This window comes from Dasypus novemcinctus, chromosome 8, assembly GCF_030445035.2.
Source record: "Dasypus novemcinctus isolate mDasNov1 chromosome 8, mDasNov1.1.hap2, whole genome shotgun sequence".
NCBI lineage: Eukaryota > Metazoa > Chordata > Mammalia > Cingulata > Dasypodidae > Dasypus > Dasypus novemcinctus.
The window spans coordinates 128,057,060-128,078,586 of NC_080680.1; the positions used below are offsets into that span (position 1 = coordinate 128,057,060).

Genomic DNA, 21,527 nt, shown 5'->3' on the forward strand with positions numbered 1-21,527 from the left:
GTCACTGCAAGTGGTAGACGTCCCCAAGCGCCTCTCCCCACCACCCTCAGGAATAGAAAAGGGCAAATCCTGAAACGAGGGACAGTGCACCCCTAGCTGGGGTCAGAGGAAGGCGGTGATGGAGCGCAGGCTTGGCCATGGGAGGCTGTGAGCTGGCTGTGGTGGGGGTCTGTGCTGCCCACTCACCCCTGGGACCAGAATACCAAAAAGTTAGAAGTCAGGGGCAGCTGGTTTATAAATGGAATTGTGGCTGAAAAGTGTAGTCTTGGGAAGTAAATGTCATTTGAAAGAAAACTAGAAAATAATTAAGGAACTGAATAACACAGTGAACCCAGAGGTAGATGAGAATTGTGGTTGATGGTATGGGAATTCTATACATGTGCATGACTGTTTTTTGTAAGTTCACAACCTCTATAATAAAAATGTATTTTTGAAAAGTAGGATGGGTTTGGGGGAAAATACACCTGATATAAGGTAGGGGCTATAGCTAGTAATAATATTTTGATGATGCTCTTGCATATTTTGTAACAAATGTTTCACAACAATGCAAGTGTTGGTGAGGGGTGATGTATGGAACCCCTATATGATGTTATGCATGTTTACTTTCTAAGTTCACAACCTTTACTCTACACTTATTGTTTATACATGTTTGCGTAAGAATGATATACTTCAATAAAAATATAAATTGAAGGAAAAAAACAGTGAAAAAGGGACTGGGCTTCAAGAGTGACGTCCACAACTTGTGGGAGGCAGCAAAGTGATCCTGGAGGATCCAGGTGGTGTCACAGGCTACTAATGGACTATGACAGCTGGAATTCCTGAGTTAAGAATGTAGCTTAACTGCAGGGTGCCTAAGAGTTACCTCCTGAGAGCCTCCATGTTGCTCAAATGTGGTCACTCTCTAAGCCAAACTCTGCATGTAAATACATTTCCTTCCTGTCAGTGTGGGACATGACTCCCAGGGATGAGCCTCCCTGGCACCAAGGGATTACTACCATTCACTAATTGATGAAGCAACTAGAAAGAGACCTTGAATAAAAGGAGGAAATGGTAAAGATAAATGAGTTCATATGGCTAAGAGTCTTCAAAAAAGAGTCAGGAGGTTATCAGAGGGGTCACGCTTATGCACACCTCAGCAGGATCCCAGAGACAGCCAAAGTAGATACATCCCAGGTACTGGTGCTCTTGAGGGCTATGGAGATACACAGATTCTACAATCATGGTGGTTGGCCCTGTTGAGTGCCTTGTCAGTGGGCCCTACCTGGGAATTTGTGCTCCCAAGTGTGATGGAGTTGAATTCAGATGTGAACTTTTTACACATGCATCTTCTATCACTTTTACTGAACCTGTGATCGGTGCTGGGGTGGGTGTTAATCTCTGGACTGGCCATGTGCCAGCTGGGTCATGAGCCTCAGAAGAGTTGCAGCTTCCACTCTCTAGTTTGTTGGATGTGCACAGGTTGGCTAACAGGGAGGTGAAGATGGTCAACCATGACATCAGGGAACCAAGAGTGCCTACAACTCCAAGCAGGAAAATCGCATCCATCAACCATGGATCTAAGCCCCCTTTTGATATGGAGGTGGAGCAGACATCACCAATCCAGGGTCCACAGGATGGAGGAATAAAATATGGATTAGAGTGAACTTACTGGTATTCTACTATAGAAATATTGTGACTAGTAATGGAAGAAACTGTAGCATTGATGTGGAGAAAGTGGCCAAGGTAGTTGCTGAGGGCAGGGAGAGGGGAGTAGAGATGAGATGGGGGGGGGGGCTTTTTCAGGCCTTGGAGTTGTCCTAAATGATGTTGCAGGAACAGATGCTGGACATCATTACATATCATGCCATAACCCACGGAATATACTGGGGGAGAGTGTAAACTACAATGTAAACTATAATCCATGCAGTTCAGCAGTACTCAAAAATTTATTCACCAAATGCAATGAATGTGCCACGATGATGAGGGAGGTTGTTGATGTGGGAGGAGTGGGGGTGAGGTGGGGTGTGGGGTATGTGGGAACCTTATATTTTTTAATGTAACATTTTTTAGTGATTTAGGTATCTTTAAAAAAAAGACAATTTAATAAAAAAAATTAAAAAGTTTTAAAAATGCAGCTTAAGGCTCAGAAAGGGGGAGTGTTTGTAAAAGTAAAAGAGTGAGAGAATGAACAAAAGCAGTAACCCCAATGAAGAAGAAAGAAGTAGGTCATCAAGATAACAAATGAAACTGGTAATAGAGTAAATCAACAGTGCCAAAGATGGATCTTTGAGAAGCCTAGTCAAAAAGACAAACCTGGTGAACTCGATCAAAGAAAAGGAAAGAAAAGTGCCACAAAAGCACAACAGAATGAAAAAGGTGACATAGCTACAGATTATCACAGCAATGAAAAAAATAGAGACTAATATGAACAATTTTATACTAGCAACATTTAAAATGTAGACTAACTGAACAAATTCTTGGAAAAATACGGGAATTAGAATGTCTGAATGATCTTGTAATTATTAAAAATTAAATCAGTGATTTAAAATGTCTCCATGCATAAACCACCAGCCCAGGTGGTTTTACAGGTAAGTTCTAAACTTTCAAGAAACACATGGTTCCAGTAACACACAAATGCTTGTAGACCCCAGAAGGGATTATCCTGTAACCTGTCCTGGTAGGCCACTGCACCTTCATACAACAGAAGGCACTGCACACCTAGCTTTCTTGTGATCACAGGTGCAAATGTCCTGGACCAAAGGGTAGAAAACCAAGTCCAGGGTGACGGATAAAGATGAAATCCATCATGACGATTATCAATGTATTGATGCAATTTACAACATTAATAGGTTAAAGAAGAAAAACCATTTGATCAATTCAATAGGTTCAGAAAATGCTTTTGTTGAAGCTCAACAGCAAGTCAAGGTTAAACACAATACAAGACACAATCCTGAAGCAAAACAGGAATTAATGGGGTTCCCTCAACCTAGTAAAGAGCATAGACCCAAAGCCGCCGCAAAGCTGTGATTCTTACCTTGGCTCCTTTTCCCACCTTTATGTTTCTCTTCTCTATTGCGTCTTTTCCTCTTTACCAGGGGTAGTAAGCATTTGATTATGTTTGCCTTGGCATAGTTTCTTCATGTTTCTTGTGCTTGGTGTTAAGTGAGCTCCTTTTTATAGTGTTCATAAAATTTACAAAATTTGGTGCCATTACTTCTTTCTTTCCCCTTTCCTTCAGGGCTCTAATTACACATACGTTGAGGCCATTTCCTTGCTTACTATTGCTCTGTTCAGTGTTTTCCAGAATAGTTTTCTATCTGTTCCTCATTTTGGACTGTTTTAAACCTACGTCTTGGATTTCCCTCATATTTTCTTCTGCATTGTCTAATTTGTTTAACAATAAATTGTTTTTCCAATTTTTTTTTCATCACAAGAGTGTAGATTCAGGTGTTTTGTTGCTCTTTTGTGTGTGTGCTTAGATTTTGCACACAGGGAAAGCAGTCATAAAATGATTTGAAATTCTTGCCTGAAAATCCTAATGTTGGTGTGTTCTGGGCTAGTTTTGGGAGGTTGATTTTTCTTCCATTCTGGTTGTATTTTCTTGTTTGCTGTTTTTTTTAGAAGAGGATGGTTTATTTTTTTAATTATTATTTATTTATGTATTTGTTTGTTTAAACAATATCCCCCCCCCACCCCGGTTGTCTGTTCTCTGTGTATATTTGCTGCGTATTCTTTGTCTGCTGCTGTTGTTGTCAGGGGCACGGGAATCTGTGTTTCTTTTTGTTGCGAAATCTTGTTGTGTCAGCTCTCTGTGTATGCGGTGCCATTCCTGGGCAGGCTGCACTTTCTTTCGAACTGGGCGGCTCTCCTTATGGGGTGCACTCCTTGCGTGTGGGGCTCCCCTATGTGGGGAACACCCCTGTGTGGCAGGGCACTCCTTGTGCACATCAGCACTGCATATGGGCCAGTTCCACATGGGTCAAGGAGGCTCTGGGTTTGAACCACAGACCTCCTATGTGGTAGACGGACGCCCTAACCCCTGGGCCAAGTCAGCCGCCTTGTTTGCTGATTTTTTCATGCCTAATCATCTTGACTGGATGCCAGACCTTGTGAATGTACCTTGTGGGTTCTGAACAATATTGTATCCTTACCAGACTTTTATCTGGTAAAAAAGACTCTGGGAATCAGAAAGACACAGAAGGGACAGATATGCTTTTCCATAACTCTGGCTCCCAGTGAGACTAGTTGGGAAGCAGAGGCCAAGGTAGCCTGGAGAATGGCCTAGACTCCAAAGGCCTCAGCCCCCACCCACACACGGGTCCACCAGCAGAGGCTCAGAGTCTTCTGGACCACCAAAAGAGGCTCAGAGACACGTGGGCCCTGCTGAAGAGCCTCAAAGCCATGCAGCCTCAGAGTGGTGGAATACAGCCTTGGCCCAAATCACTATTCAACCACCAAGCTACCCAGACAGAGGGCCACCGGTAGGAAGCCAAGCTACAAAACTAGAAGAAGAGTAAAAAATCCTTAGCATGATATGAGGGGCTGCATATCAGAAGGGAGACAGATTCTGCAGATCAAGTCCAGGAGATCTGAAAAAGAAAACTCTCAGGAAAAGAAAATCAGAATCCAGAGTTGGTACATCATAATAGCTAAATTGTATAGTTTTCAACAGCAAGAAAACAAGACATGCAAAGAACTAGGAAAATGTCATCTCTTCTTGGGAAAACAAAGCAGTCCATAGGCACTACCTCTGAACATGTCCAGATATTGAGTTTAACAAAAAAAGACATTAAATGAGCTATTAAAATCATATTCAAAGAAGTAGAAGAGAACCAGCAAGATGGTGGTGGAGTAAGGAGCTCCTGGAGTCAGCCCCTGCTCCAGGGCAGTTAGCAAACACCCAGAGCTCTCTGGAGCTAGCTGAAGCACCTGTTTGGGGGCTCCAGGAGACCAGAAGAGCATCCTGCAACATCCTAGAAGGAGTGGAAGGAGGAGACTGCCCATCTGCAGAGAAGTAGAGCGCTCCATGCCCTGGAGGCTGATGCCCATCCTCCACTGGAGGCACAAGCCGCCTCAGGAGCTGTTCCGTGGCTGGAATTTGAAGCACCACTTCCCCAAAACGAGGGAGGAAGAAACAGCTGGGCACCAACTTCAGCTACTGAGGAGTAAATTCAGCGGGCTACAGTATAATCCTGAGAACAGCTAAAGTTTGAGCCTGTCAGAGTCAGAAAGAAGCCAGGGATGAGGGAAAGCAGGGCCGACTGAGAATCCCAGTGCTGGTGGGGACCAGCTTCTTTGCATCCACATCATGCTGCCACTCTAGCTAGGCCCCAGTGCCACCTCCAGCAGGGAAGAAGCGGCAGGGTCCTGCGTCAGCCTCTCCAGGAAATTACTGGTCAAGCCATGGAGGCTGGTGATTGTCCTACTCTGGCACAGGAGGCGTCCCAGGAGCTGTTCTGTGACAGGAATTGGAAGCTCCATTTCCCAGAAACAGGGGAGGAAGAGATGGTTGGCTGCTGATTTCAGCTGCTGATTGGTAGACTTTGCTGGCTGGGATATAACCCTGGGAGCTGCTGGGGTGTGAACCCGCCCAAAGGAGGCCTGTGGCCACCATTCTGACTCTGTCGCCAGCCTGAGGGGAAGCCGGGCTGACTGAAACTCTCAGGGTCGGCCAGAACCAGTTTCTTTCATGCCGATCAGCCTGCAGCCCTAGCCTAGGCTTCAGCCCCACCTCTGGCAGGGAGGAGGAGGAGGAGCCCTGCGCCAGCCCATGCAGGTAACTGCAGGGAACATTGGCTGGCATGGACTGAAAATCAGAAGTCTACCAGGGCAACTGCAGTCATCTTGGACCCACAATGCATCGATTGCTGCCCACACCTGCAGCTCCATCCCCACCCCAGGCAGGGGAGAAAGGGGTGTGAAGCTCCATCAGTCTCTCTGGGCAACTACAGTCTAGGCCTGCACATGGATTATTCCACACAGCTGTGACTCTGTTCCTAGCCCTGGCAAAGGAGAAAGTTGGAAGAAGCTTCATTGGCCCCTGGCACAATGAGGGCAGCTTGAGCCTCCACAGCTTACAGCACCAACTACATGCTTGGCTCCTACTGCACAACCAGCAAGGGAGAAACTATAGGAAGCCCTAAACTAGAGAGAAAAACTGCACCCAGAAAAAATACTCTAGTAAGCCAGATGCAAAGACACCAACAAAAAATTACAATCCACACCAAGAAACAGGAAGCTATGTAAAAGGAACAAGATAAGCCTCTAGATGACATAAAGGAGTTGAGACAACTAACCATAAATGTTCAAACAAATTTCCTTAATAAATTCAGTGAGATGGCTAAAGAGATTAAGGATATTAAGAAGACATTGGATGAGCACAAAGAAGAATTTGAAAGCATACCTAGAAAAATAGCAGATCTTATGGGAATGAAAGGTGCAATCAATGAAATTTAAAAACATTGGAATCATATAGTAGTAGATTTGAGGAGGCAGGAGAAAGGATAGGTGAGCTTGAAGAAATGACCTCTGAAAGTGAACATACAAAAGAACAGATGAAGAAAAGAATGGGAAAAATTGAACAAGGTCTCAGGGAACTAAATGACAGCAAAAGGTGTGCAAACTTACATGTCATGGGTGTCCCAGAAGAAGAAGAGAAGGGAAAAGGGGCAGAAGGAATATTTGAAGAAATAATGGTAGAAAATTTCCCAACCCTATTGAAGGACATAGATATCCCTGTCCAAGAAGCACAAACTACTCCCATCCAAAAAAAATCCAAATAGACCAACTCCAAGACATATATTCATCAGAAAGTCAAAGGCCAAAGGCAAAGAGAGAATCTGAGAGCAGCAAGAGGAAAGCAATCATTAACATATAAGGGATGTCCAATAAGATTAAGTGCTGATTTCTCACCAGAAACCATGGAGGCAAGAAGACAGTGGTCTGATATATTTAAAATACTACAAGAGAAACACTTCCAGCCAAGAATCTTATATCCACCAAGACTATCTTTCAAAATGAGGGTGAAATTAGAATATTCACAGATAAACAGAAACTGAGAGAATTTCTAAGCAAGAGACCAGATTTTCAGGAAATACTAAAGGATATGCTAGAGCCTGAAAAGAAAAGACAGGAGAGGGGGGCCTGCAAGAAAGTCTAGAAATGAAGATTATATCAATAAAAGTAGCTAAAAGTATCAAAAGAGTGGTGAAAATAAAATATGACAGATAAAACTTAGTCAGGAATAAACTAACAATGTAAAGCACTCATATTCAGAAAACAGCAACTCAATGTTAAATCAAAAAAGCCCAAATAACTGGAAGAACATTTCATGCTCATGGATTAGAAGACTAAATATCATGAAGATGTCAATTCTACTCAAATTGATTTACAGATTTAATGCAATCCTGATAAAAAAAAATCTACCAGCATCAAAGAAAAAATTGAAAACACAATCATTAAATTTATTTGGAAGGGTAAGGAGTCCTGAAAAGCCAGAAACATCATAAAAAGGAAAAGTGAACTCTCATCTCCAGACTAAATAATAATACTTACTTATACTCATAAAAACAGCATGGTACTAGCCTAAAGACAGACACATAGACCAAGGGAAACAAATTTATCATTCAAAAACAGACCCTCACAGGTGTGGTCAAGTGATTTTTGACTAGCCTGTTAAACTCACACAGCTCAGGCAGAACAATCCATTCAACATATGGTGCTGAAAGAATTGGACATCCACAGCCAAAAGAAGGAAAGAGGACCCCTACCTCACACCTAATCCAAAAATTAACTCAAAATAGATTTTTTTAAAAACTAAAAATAAAAGCAAGAACCGTAAAACTTCTAGAAGAAATTATTGGAAAATATCTTCAAAGACCTGGTGGATGGTGGTAGATTCTTAAAGGAGATTAGAGTAAGAGGAGGACTGAGTGGACTACTGATGTTTAATGTATGTGAAGTTTTAATTAACTTTACTGTAAAAGTGGAAATGTAGAGTGGATGGTAACACACAGTGAATAACAGATGGTTTATAAATGGGGATGTGAGTGAAAATGATATTCTAGTTATGTAAATACCAATTGACAGAATGCTAGAGAATAATCTAGGAACTGGATAGCACAGTAATCCAAGAGGTGGACGAGAATTGTGGTTGATGGTACAGATGCAAGCATGTCCATTGTTAGCTAGAGCAAATGTATATCACTACTGCAGGGTATTGGGAATGTGGAGAATCAAGGGGAAAAATACAGCTGTAGTGACCTATGGTTGTGGTTAGTAATAATATTATAATACTCTTGCATCTATGTGACAGATGTACCATGTTGATACTGAGGCAGTATGGAAAATGTGAGCCAAATGTATACTATGGACATGGTAACAATCAGGGGATATTGTTTTATCTGTAGCAAATGACACACGACATTGTGGTGTGTGATGGAGGGTGTTGTTTGGGAATTCTGCACATGTGCGTGATTGTTTTATAAGTTTACACCTTCTGTCATAAAGATATATTTAAAAAATAATAATAGGATGGGTTGGGGGAAAAACACATCAAATATAAGATAAGGACTAGGGTTAGTAGTAAGATTCTGACAGTATTCTTTCATAATCTGTAACAAACATCTCATGACAATGCAAGGTGTTGGTGGAGGGTTGATGTATGGGACCCCTGTATGAGGTTATGCATGTTTGCTTTGTAAGTCGAGAATTTTTACTATACATTTAATTGTTTATGTATGTTCATATATAAATGATATAAAAATAATAGGATTGGTTGGGGGAAAATACTTTGGTTAGTAGTAATATTTTGACAATGCTCTTTAATCATTAGTTTAAAAGGTTTAACAACAATGTAAGGTGCTGGTGGTAGGGTGAGTTTTGAGAGTCCTGGATGATGTTATGTATGTTTGTTTTGTAAGTTCACAACTATTATTATTCACTTATTGTTTATGTATGTTTATATATGAGTGATATACTTCTACAAATTTTTAAAAAAGAAAAAATCATATTCAAAGATGTAAAGGGAACTATATTTAAAGAATTAAAAGGTAATGTGTTGAAAATTACTTAAATAGGGAAACTCAGTAGAGAAGCAGAAATTATTTTTTTTTAAATACCAGCTGGAAATCCTAGAATGGAAAAGGAAAAAGAGGCAAATGAAAAACTCATGGAAAGACTCAGCACCAGACTGGAGAGGGCAGAAGAGTCAGTGAACTTGAGACAACCTTCTGCTTCCACCTAAGACTGACTCACAGGGACAGGATCAACCCTTTCACCTGAAATAGTGTAAAACCAGGCAAAATACACAAAGCAGAGCGCATAAAACCCCAGTCAGCAGGTGACCAAGGACAGTGGTCCCTGAGAGAGGAAAACAGTGAGAAATCCTACCATTTCCCCTGCTTACTGTTCTGAGTTTTCAGACTCCCTGAGGTGAGAAGAGGTGACTGAGAGAGCTAGAGAGCAGAGGCATCTCCAAATCCCAGCCCAGAGCACCAGACAGGAGACAGCCTTGCCAGGAGGGGACTCTGGACAGTGGCAGGTCTCCTGTGTCCTCAGAGCATGGGTGATCTTGGGCCAGGGAAAGCAGCTGGTTTGAGTGGGGGGTGGAAGCTCCCTCTGGCAGTGAACCTGCTGCTTTTCCTGGATGGTCTCATCCTGTAAACTACTTGGAGCAGCCTCAGGCAAGGAGTTAGCAGAGACCCATCCTCCAGTAGATCTTCAAGAACAAATGCTCTCAATTTCCTGATTGCCTTTGGTCAATGTTTTAAGTTTGCTAAAGCTCCTGAAAACAATATACCAGAAATGGCTTGGCTTGTACAACTTTAATTTACTAACTTACATGCTTCCAGTTTTGAGGGTGAGAAAAATGTCCAAATCAAGGCATCAATAGGCAATGCTTTCTCCCTGAAGACAGGCTGCTGGTGATCCCGCTGCGTGGCGAGGCACTTGGCACTGTCTGCTTGTCTCTCCTTCTCTTCCAGGTTTTGTTGCTTTCAGCTTCTTGCTTCATGGCTTTCTCTCTCTGCCTGAACTTCACTCTCTTATAAAGGAGTCCAGTAAGAGGACAGAGACCCACCCTGAGCCATGCCTTAATGGAGTAACCTCATCAAAAGTCCCACCTACAATAGGTTCACACCTCCAGGAATGGGTTAACTTTAAAAACAGACCTTTCTGGGGTCCAGACCTCATAGTCGATGTCCAAATCATTGTTTATGGCAATTTTGTCCAGGTTTATACCTGGTTTTGGGGGAGATTTGCTGAACTCTTCACTATTCCACAATCAGAAGTCCTATTCTCTCCAAATTTTTAATTGAAATTTTTATTGAGATAATTGTAGATTCATATGCATTGTAAAAATAATAAAGGGGTATCTGATGAATTATTCACAGTTTTTCCCAATGGTAACATCTTGCAAAATCATATTACAGTTTCACAACCAGGATACTAACTTTGATAATTATCCACTGGTCTTACTTAGATTCCCCCAGTTTTACTTGTACTTGTGTGCATGTGATGTATGTGTGTGTGTGTTTTAACACCTGTGTGCATTCATGCAGCCACCACAGTCAAGGTGTAGAAAGAGTCCTCTTTTAGTTTGCTAAAAGCTGCTAGGAGCAATATACCAGAAATGGGCTTGCTTTTACAGTGGGAATTTAATTGTTCAAAGCTTACAGTTGAGGAGTGGATGTAGCTCAAGTGGCTGAGCACTGCTTCCATGTATGAGGTCCGGGGTTTGATGACCAGCACCTCCTAAAAACAAAAGAAGTAAACAAAAACACCAATGCTCAGGGCTTGAGTGCCTGCTTCAATAAGGTACAAGGTCCTTGGTTCAATCCTTGATACCACCCCCCTAAAAAAAAAACCTTAGAATTCAGGGCTGTGCAAATATCCAGCTCAAGGCATCCCCAGAGATGCTGTGAAGGTCAGCTGCTGGTGACCGTGGGCTCCAGCCACATGGCAGGGCACAATGGTGGCCAGGACTCCGGTCTGGGTCTCTGCCTTCCCCTCCAGGCTCACCTTCTCCCACAGCTCAGCCATGGGCCATCGGGCACGTGGCTCTGTCCCCCTCCTCCTGCCTCATCTCTTTCAGCCTCCCAGGGCCCCTTTCTGTGCCTCTGTGCTCCAGCCTCTGCAACTTTCTCCTGGGTGTCTCTGTGTGTTTCTCCTGTTTGTAAAGGACTCCAGCAAGAGGACCAAGACCCACTCTGGGTCACGCCCCACTGATATAATCCAATTAGAGGTCCCCCCACCTGAATCCAATCCAATCAGAGGGTCCCACACCCACAGGAAGGGGTGAGCTTTGAGAACATGTTCTTTCCTCCTGTTACCTTTTACAATGGCAGTCCCCCTCCCCCCACCTTAGGCCACCATCAACCTGTCTTCCACATCTAAAATGTTGTCACTTTGGGAAGGTTGTATAAATGTAATCGTGTGCACGTGAGCCTTGAGGTTGGTTTTTGTTCAATCAGCTTAATTCCCCAGAGAATAATCCAGGTTGTTCTGTGCTCAACCGATTGCTTCTTTTTATGCTGACGAACATTTGATGATATTGTTGTAGAATTTGAGAGAGGTTTAATTATTTGCGTATAGAGAGGCCAGGACTCAGGAATGATTTGGAGAAGGAAAAATGGTTTATTTACGGCCGGCCGGACTCGGGAGCTTTCTGTTTGAATCCTGAGCCAGGAACAAGATTTTCAAATGTCTTTTATACAGAGAGGAAAGGCCAAATGGTCCCTTTGTTTCAGTTTTCAATAGGCTTGAATTAGCATATCTGTCTTTCACATCTTAGGTAAGCTTTTAGCATGGACTCCAGACATTCTAGATAAGCTTTTAATATATTTGGTTTGCATTTCCCCTAAATACTTAAAGTTTATAGGCCTTGCTGTTCTTAAACTGTTTCCTGGGACTGGAATCATTGCCATTGTCACTAAGGGCAGGACTGCAGCCTTTTACTGTTCAACACCCACAAGTCAAACAGCTTAGGTTATCTCTGAAGAGACAAAGACCCTCCCACCCATAGCCCACATCAATATGGATGTGCATAGTCATTCAACCACACACATGGGAGGACAACTGTTATGTCATGAACATTTGTGCATAGCTTTTGTGCGAAAATATGTCTTCATTTCTCTGGGCTGTACACCCAGGAGTGCAATTGCTGGATTCTACCATCATTTCATGTTTAGTTTTATAAGAAATTGCCAAACTGTTGTCCAGCATGGCTGTACCATTTCGCATCCCACCAGCAATGTATGGGTGGCCCAGGCTCCCTGTACATTCACCAGCATTTGATTCTGTCGTGATTTTTTACTTTAACTATCCTGATAGGTGGGTAGTGATTTCTTATTGTGGTTTTAATTTGCATTTTCATGATGGCTAATGATACTTGCCATCTATATTTCTTCTTCGATATCTCTCTGTGCTTTTTGCCCATTTTCTAATCAGATTGTTTTTTTCCTGTTGAGCTTTTTTTAAAAAAGGTTTATTTCCCCCTCCCCCACCCCCAACTTCACCCCCACCCTGCTTTTTTTTTGCTGTCTTTTTCCATTCACTGTGTGATCTTCTGTATCTATTTCTCTTTTTTGTCTTCTCTTCTCAATTTTCTCCTCTAGGGTTCAGAGGGATTTGATCCTGGGGACCTCTGATGTGGAGAGATGTTCCCTGTCAACTGTGCCACTTCAGTTCCTGGTCTCTGCTGCGCTTCGCTTTGACTCTCCCCTTCATCTCTCTTTTGTTGCGTCATCATTTTGCTGCATGACTCACTTGCATGGGCACTGGATCACCTTGCTGGCACTGGATCACCATGTGGGCACCGGCTCACCACGTGGGCAGTCCATGGGCACTCGGTTTACCACGTGGGTGCTGGCTCGCTATGCAGGCACACTTTCTCTTCTTCTTTTTCAGCAGGAGGTCCCAGGAATCAAACCTGGGTCCTCGTATACGGTAGGAGGAGGCTTTATCCCTCAAACCACATCCGCTTCCCTCCTGTTTAGTTTTAAGAGTTCTTTATATATTCTAGATAATAATGCTTTGTTGGGTTTGTGGTTGGCCAGTATTTTCTCCCAGTTTGTAGCTTGTCTTCATAGTCTCTAAATAGGATGTTTTGTGAGCAGAAATTTTTAATTCAGATGAAGCCCAATTTATCAACTCTTCCTCTCATGTATTTCCTTTTTATGCTTTTAGTGTCAAGTCAAAGAAATAGTTCATTAGCCCTAGATCCCAAAGATTTTCTCTCTTTTTTTGAAAGCTTTATAATTTTATTTTTGCATTTAAGTCCATGATCCATTTTGAAAGTATGTGGTTTAAGCTAAGGTACATTGTTTTCCCTATAAAGCTCCAAGTGCTCTAGCACCATTTATTGAAAAGGCTATCCTTTCTCACACTGGATTTCTTTCACACCTTTGGGAGAAATCGGTGGGTGTACTTGTGTGGGTCAGTATCTGGGTTTTCTGTTGTTTCCCTGAGCTACATGTCTATCTTTCTGCCTGTTCAGCACTGCTTTGATTTCTAGGGTGGTAGAGTAAGTCTTAAAATTGCAAAGAGTAATCTCCCCCTTACACATTGCTGCGACTTGTGCAGCTGAACAGTTTCCTGAGGTGGGAGGAGTGTGAGGCTGAAGAAATAAAAGACACAATATAGCGGGGGCCAGGTGGACCATAAGGAGCTCTCAGCTACCTCAGGCACTTGGCTTAATCATGCACTTTATTTTATATCATATGTGGAAACAGTACATTTGGGAGGTTTGGGCTTCTAGGTTACTACAAACACAAAGTTACTTTCTATTCATTAGCCCACAGATAACACAGTTTCTCTCTGCTTCTTATCCACACTCAGCATATTTAGTTCAGCACATGACCTTGCCCAGTGGGCACCTTCTATTTTATCTCCAGACTCTCCAGGTGCACTGTTTTCTATATCTACATTCTTTCTGTGAACTTGGAGCCTGCTTTGCAGGGCTCCCCATGACACACACTTTATTCTTCTTTACCATAATTGTTTTAGTCATTCTAGGGCCTGTGTCTTTCCATAAAAATTTTAGAATAACCTTGTCCATGGCTACAACAAACCTTGCTGGGATTTTGATAGGAATTGCATTAAAAACTACAGATCAGTTTGGGGGAGAACTGGCATCTTTACTATGCTGAGTCTTCCCATCCATGACTCCATGAATATGGTATGTCTCTCCATTTATTTAAGTCTGTATTGATTTCTCTCATTGATATCTTGCATTTCTCAGAGCACAGGTCCTGTACATGTTTAGTTAAATAATACGTAAGTATGTACTTTTCTTTGTAATGATTATAAATGATATTGTTTTAGTTTTCCCTTGTTTATTGTTAGTGTATGGGAAAATGATTTAATTTTTTATTTGATATTGTGTCCCGAGAACTTGCTGAAGTCACTTATTAGTGCTAGGTGATTTTTCTAATAGATTCCTAGGACTGTTCCATGTAGACATGTCACCTTCAGGTCAGGACCATTTTATTTCTTCTTTTCCATTTTGTATGTCTTTTATTTTATTTTCTTGCAGCATTACAGTGGCTGAAATTCCAGAACAATTTTGAATAAGAGTGGTGAGAGTGGATATCCTTGTCTTGTTCCTGGCCTGAAGCGGAAAGCTTTTGGTCTTTCATCATTAAGCATAACATTAATTGTGGGGTTTGTTATGCTCTTTCTCAAGTTGAGGTAATTCCCTTCTATTGCTATTTTTTTCTGAGAGACTTTTAAAAATCATAAATGGGTGTTGGGTTTTAAACAATGCAATGCCTGCATCAACTGACATCAGTTTTCTTCTTTAGCAACTTGATATATTGGATTACACTGACTGAGTTTCAAATATTGACACATCCTTGCAAACCTGTAATAATCCCACTTGGTCATGGTCTATAAATATTTTTATACATAGTTAGATTCAGTTTGCTAATATTTTGTTGAGGATTTTTACATTTATGATATGAGAGTTATTGGTCTATACTTCTCTTTTTTGTACTCATCTGGTTTTAAGGCAATGCTGGCCTACCAAAAAGAGATGGGAAGTTATCTCTTCTATTTCCTGGAAGACATTGTGTAAAAGTGGTGTTAATTCATTTTTAAATTTTTGTGAAATTCTTCAGGAAAACCACCTTGGCCTGGAGATTTCTTTTTCAGAGTTTAAATTGTGAATTCAATTTATTTAATGGCTTTAGGACTATTCTGATGCCTTAGTTCATCTTGATTTAATTTTTGTCATTTGTGGATTTTGAAGGATTGTTTGTCAAATTTATGAGTGTAAAGCCATTTGTAGTATTCCTCTCTATCCCCTTAGTTTCTGCAGGAGCTGAAGGGATATCCATTATTTCATTTCTGATGTTAGCAATTTGTTTTCTTTTTATTTTTTGCAGTCTTGTTGGAGGTTTGTCAGTCTGTTGATTTTTTTTAAGATTTATTTATTTATTTCTCTCCCCTTCCCCCCCCCAACCCGGGTTGTGTTCTCTGTGTCTATTCACTGAGTTTTCCTTGTCTGCTTCTGTTGTTGTCAGCGGCATGGGAATCTGTGTTTCTTTTTCTGTTACATCATCTTGTAGTGTCAGCTCTTCGTGTGTTGGGCACCATTCCTGGGCAGGCTGCTCTTTCTTGCCCACTGGGTGGCTCTCCTTATGGGGTGCACTCCTTGTGCGTGGGGCTCCCCTACATGAGGGACACCCCTGCATGGCACGGCACTGCACTCCTTGCGCACATCAGCACTGCGCATGGGCCAGCTCCACACGGGTCAAGGAGGCCCAGGGTTTGAACCGAGGACCTCCCATGTGGAAGACAGCGCCCTAACCACTGAGCCAAGTTCGCCGCCTTGATTATTTTTTAAGAGTCAGATTTCTCCTTTTTATTTTTCTCTATTGTTTTTCTGTTTTCATTCTCAGTGGTTTCTACTCTTTTATTATTTCCTTCCCTTCTTTTTCAGGTTTATTTTTATTTTTTCAAGCTTCTTGAGGCAGGATCTTAAATGATTGATTTGAGACCTTTCTTCTCTTATCATGTATGCATTTAGTACTATAAATTTCCCCTTTGGCATTACTTTAGTTGTAGCCACATATATTGACACGTTTTCATTTTCAATTAGTTATATGTGCTTATTTCCTTTGAGACTTCCTCTTTGACCCTTCTATTATTTTGAAGGGTATTTTCAATATGTTTATAGGGATTATTATCTTCTCTTCCTGGATGTCTAGTGTGATTCTAGCCAGAGAATATATTCTGTATTATTTTAATTCTTTTAAATTGTTTTATGGCCCAGGAATGGTCTGGTTTGGTGAAAGTCCCGTGAGCACTTGGAAACAATGTGAACATGTGTAATGTGCTGTTTTTGGGTGAAGTTTGCTGGCCATTCTCTCTAGTTCTCCTCTCGGTCTCTGAGCTGGGTATGGACATCTCCAGCCCTGATTTTGGATCTGTTTATTGTTCCTTTCACGTCTAATAGTTTTTGCTTCACTCATTTTGAGACTGTTTTTGGTGCAGACAACATTAGGATTTCTATTTCTCCCTGGTGGACTGTCCCTTCTCAGAAGTCCACTTTACTGGGTATTAATATAAGCATCTCTGGTTTGTTTGTTTGTTTCCAAGGGATTGAACCCGGGACCTTGTACGTGGAAACCAGGCACTCAGTTACTGAATCACACCTGCTCCCCTCCTTTTTTTCAGTTGCTGTTTGCATTTGTCTATCCTTTCCTATCCTTTTATTTCCATCCGACCTGTGCAGTCGACATGCAGTGAGTTTCTTGGAAACTGCGTGGAGCTGGTGCTGTTTCCCTAACCTGTGCATGGGATTCCTGAGCCATGCAGGGGCTGAGCACCCTCAACCCACAGAGCAGTCTGTGCCCCCCAGCCTGATTCTGTGGCCAGAGAGGGCAAGGGGTGTTAGGAAGGCTCTGGTGAATTTGCTTTTTCAAAGAATTTAAATGAAAATGACTATAAGGGTGAAATTGGGTTCATATCACGCCGAGATGAGACGAGACCCTGGCTGCATGCCCTTCCCCAGCGCCCTTGGAGGCTGCCCATCAGGGAGCCAAAATCAGCCCAGGACAGGCTCAGCCCAGACCCAGACCTGGGGTCACAGTCCCCTCCCCCGCGCAGCCCTCAGGCCCCTCACCTGCTCCCCCAGCCCCGCAGTCAGCACCGAGTCAGAAGGAGGGTGCCCAAGGGTTTATTGGTGCTGAAGGGAAGGGGTCCAGCAGGGGCCCCAGGCTGAGCCCTGCAGGTGCGCTGGCTGGGCAGAGGCCCTGGGGGTCTTCTCCACAGAGCGGGGGTCCTATGGGGCGGGGAGGACGTCTTCTCTCGTGAAGAGGGGCCGGCTCCTGGGAAAGTCCCCGACCTGCAGGAACCAGGCGGCCCCGCCTGAGACCCCGGAGCCTGGGGACGCTGGCCCTGCCCCTGGGCCCCCACCTAACCCACGCCTGGGCCTCGGGTGGCCTGTCCCTCCCAGCCCGGCCTCCCCCACCCTCAGCCCCTCCACCTCCCCCTGCCCTGAGGATTCCAAACTCTCCCTTGGGGAAGGCCAGACTGCCTCCCCGGGGTGGCCAGCGGGGACCCAGTCCCCAGGCCCCCAGCAGGCCCCCAGGAACACAGGAGACCCCGGCCCCGTGCTGCCCAGGGAGGGGCAAGGCCGGTACGTTACCCCAGGTGGCCGGAGCAGCAGGGCTCGCCTAGACGCGGCACCTCTCTGTGGAACAAGGGGGTCACGGTGACGTCGCTGGGGGACCCGCCCAGCACAGAGGGGAGGGGTCCAAGGACGGGGTGGGGGGGGACCCCTCAGGGCAGCTCTGGGCTGAGGCCAGGGCAGGAGGACGATCGTCCACAAGCGTGGGACCTGGGCCTCGCCTGGCCTCCTGCTGGGGGTTGGGTGGGGGTCCCGGCCACACTCACCCTTGCCCTGGGTCAGGTCCAGGAAGATGCGCATGGTCACGGGCAGGGTCTCGAGGGCCATCTTGAACTTGCCCATGACCTCAGGGTCGCCCTGCTGGGTCCTGGCTGTGGGGGGAGGGGCGGTCAGTCCCTGGGCCGTGGGGGACAGGGCCTGCAGGGGTCAGCTGGCGGGGCCTGCTGAGGTCTGGCTTAGCACCCACCCCTTCCCCTGTGGGGTCTTCTGGGCTCAGGGCGGCCCCTCCCCCACCAGCAGCCGGATCCCCTCTCTCCTGCCAGGTCACCTCCTGGTGTGTCTCCTCAATCTTGGGTGGAAAGCGCAGTGTCCACCTCCCCCCTGGAGGGCTCCTACCCAGCCAGGCAAGGCGGTTTACAGAACGGGGCGCATCTCCGGCCCTAGCTCGGATGGCCTGCTGAGGTTTGGTTCCGCCCCCCCGGCTCCAGCCCCGCAGCCCGGCCCACCTCAGCCCTCCTGCACGGGGCGACGGGCAGAGAGAAGGCCTGGAATCCCCCCGGACCTCCGCTGCCAAGTCTCGCCGAGGCGCGGGCACTCACCCAGGTACTGGCAGGTCACTTGGCCCTGGACGGCGTCCACGCAGAAGAAGGCGAAGCTCCCGTAGTCTGTGTCCTGCACGAAAATCTTTCCCTCGCCCTGGTCTGGAAAAGATTCCAAGCGCAGGCGGAATCGCGCCTGACTCCTTCCCTCGCGCCCGCCAGGCTCCGCCGGGAAGCCCCCAGGCGGGAGGCCCCTCCCTAGCCGACCCAGCTCCCCTAGACATCCCCGCTGCCCCCCACCCAGGCTGAGAGTGTCTCCCAGGAAGCAGCCTCCACGCCCCCAGCTTGGCTAGTTACAGCCCCCGCTGCTGGAGGCGGCGTTCACCCGGGAACCCAGTCACCGCGCAGCAGCCCAGGGTGCGCCCCGGGGCAGGCCCCAGGAGCTGCAGGGAAACACTCCGGGGGCTGAGCTTCCTTTGAGCGGACATCCGCTGGGGCAAGCAGGAGGTGCGGGCCACCCCAGAGAGCTCGGGCATCAGCCGCCCCCTCCCAGGGACGGGCGGGTTGGCGGGAGCGCCGGGGGCCAGGCGCACCTGGGGTGGGCGGGGCCTGGAGCAGGGGCGACCCCGGGTGGGGGTGAGGGGTGCCGCCCAGGCCCCGCCCGTCCTGGAGCTTCGCGAGGAACTGCTCGCGATGGGGCCTCCCCGGCCCTCCCCGCCCTGCGCTCCTGCCGGAACCCCTTAGCCGGAAGGGAAGGCGAGGCTCGGGAGGGGCAGGGGCCGCCGGGGGTCTGAGTCGAGCCTCCGCCCGCAGCGCTTCCTGCCGTTCAGAGCACAGGGAGGCCTGCAGCGGCCTCGGTGGAGGGCAGGGGGCCGCCGGGGTGGGGAGGAGAGGCTGCCTGTCGAGGTGGGGCCCCGCAGGCGTTGGCAGAGCGGGTGGCGGGCCACCCTCAGGCGGGGCCCAGAGACGCCTCACGGGTCAGGCGGGGACGGGGAGCAGAAGAGCTGGGGGCACCTGAAAGGCCTGTGGGTGGGGCCCAGGGCCTGCCGAGGCAAGTTCTGAAATGCAGAGGGGCGGGCGGGGCCTCCAGCCTGACCACCCGGGGCTGACACACGGGGACAAGCGTGGCCGCTGCGTCCACCTGGAGACATGCCTGCGCCCCCTCGGGCTTCCCGCCCCATCTGGACCCCACGTGGCTGCCTGCCCCGAGCTCGGGAGGAGGGCTGTGGGCGCCCTGCGGGGGCGGGCTCTGCAGCGGTTGCCCCCAGCCCCGGCCTCATCCCTGCTGCGGGGCTGACCGCCCGGCGCCACAGGTGGGGGCACTTACGGGTGAATGTGAACACGCCGGGGTCCTGGGTCTTCTGGCCGACAACGGTGGTCTCGGCGCAGTCACCGTCCACCCTGAGAGCCAAGGGGTGGGGGTCATCCCTGACGTCCAGCGGCGGGGCGCCAGGCACAGGAGGGGGAGCACCGCAGGGCTGACCACTACGGCCCTCCCAGGGACCGCCGGGGCAGGTGGACAGTGGGGAGAGGGAGCCCAGGGGGAGGCCGATGTGCCCCACCCCCGGCTCGGGGACAGGCAGGGGCCCTTCACAGGAACTGGACCACAGGACGCAGAGGGGACTCAGGAGACACCCGGCTGGAACCCGCCCGCCCCTCCAGCGCCCTGGGAAACCCACTGTTTGCTCAGGAGAACCTCCAGGTTGCCGTCAGGGGTGGGCCGCACTTCCTTGATGTATACTCGCAGGGGGGCATCTGGGGTCTCCAGGAGGTCGAGGTCGCTGGACGCCATCCCCACGGTGTGCCAGGTGCCCGCCACCTGGGGAAGCCCCGGGCGTCTGTCCTGGGGAGGGGCCGTCCCTGGCCGCTCTCCACCTGGCCCCCCTCGAGGAGCACCCGCTGACCCCCGGTGGCCCAGCATGGACCGCCCCTCCCGCCGCTGGAAGGCGTCCTCTAAGCGTGTCCCGGCACGGGAAGGGCCTGGCCAGGGCATCCCCAAGAGCCAGGGGGAAGTTTGGGTCCTGGGGAGCGACTGGTGGGAGCCGGGGACAGACCCCAACTGGCCCTTCCGACCCCTGCGGCCTCCCCTGCCGCCCTGCAGCCCACCCATCCCACCCCACAAGGCCAGCCAACCCCGTCTGCAGACCTTCTCCAGATCCAGCTCCTCCACGGTCCGGGGGATGTCCACGGCCCGGGGGATGTCCACGGCACGGGTGCCACAGAGGAGGGCCACGCCCAGGACCAGCAGGAGGCACTTCATGGTGGCAGCTGGGGTTGTGCTCTGAGCTCGAGAGGCCAAGGCCGAAGCAGCGCGCGCCCAGCCTTATATAGGAGGAGGGCGGCCCACCCCCACGTGTTCCAGGAACCCCCGACTTACCTTGGCCTGTGGGCGACTTCCCCGCCTTGGCTCTCCTCCAAGCCACAGCGAGAACTTGCTCCTGTCCTGCCAGGCCCCTCGGTTCCTGGAAGAGCATCAGGTCGGAAGGCTCTGGGGCTGCTGCTCCAGGCTGGCCGCCAGGGCCAGGAGCGCGGCCTGCGCTCAGGACAGTGTGTCCTGGAGGGCGGGGTCCCAGGGTCAGCCTGGCTGCCTGGGCGCCGGGTGGGTGGGTGGGTGGTGGCCGTCCCTCCCACTGGGGGCATGCTGACCATGCCCCAGCCCCTGCTGACCATCCCGAGCCCCACAGACCACTGGCCCCTGCGGTGGTCATGGCAGGGGGTGGGCAGTGGTTCCCCAGAGGTGGCAGTAAAATGAAAACTCAGGGACAGGCAGAGAAACTGGACCTCCCATGCTTTGAGAAATTTATACTTTGAGCAGCTGGAAAATGGCTCAGCCACTCTGGAAATTGTCTGGAAATTTCTTTTAAAACAACTGATCATGTACTTAAATTGTAAGAAAGGAAGATTAGTTTAGTTTTCACATAAAGGAAGAAAATATTGATTAATGTAACCTGGCAGCCTAGTGCCTCAGTCTCCCACTCCGGGGTTAAACAGCAACAAAAAAAACCAGCTTAAGCCAGTCCTATAGGCAGTAAAAAAAGATGCCCAAGAAAGAGCTAAGTCAATACCAATTCAGCACTAAATTCCATTCCTTATTTGACAAAGAGGAGCAGGTAAACACTAAAATGGTTGGAATGTAATGGGGGAAGCGGTTAATCACA

At 47.5% G+C, this 21,527-nt stretch overlaps 1 protein-coding gene across 1 annotated transcript; it reads right to left on the reverse strand.

Moving 5' to 3' along the window:
* Window positions 1-17,142: 17,142 nt before the first annotated feature.
* Window positions 17,143-20,642, reverse strand: LOC101434577 (beta-lactoglobulin-2). Its single transcript, XM_012525081.4, has 7 exons — window positions 20,516-20,642; window positions 20,049-20,188; window positions 19,697-19,770; window positions 18,430-18,531; window positions 17,878-17,982; window positions 17,630-17,674; window positions 17,143-17,326 (listed from the first exon to the last, which is right to left on the reverse strand). The coding sequence occupies exons 1-6, from the start codon at window positions 20,627-20,629 to the stop codon at window positions 17,658-17,660; spliced, it is 552 nt and encodes a 183-aa protein (XP_012380535.3). The 5' UTR covers window positions 20,630-20,642; the 3' UTR covers window positions 17,143-17,326; window positions 17,630-17,657.
* Window positions 20,643-21,527: the final 885 nt, after the last annotated feature.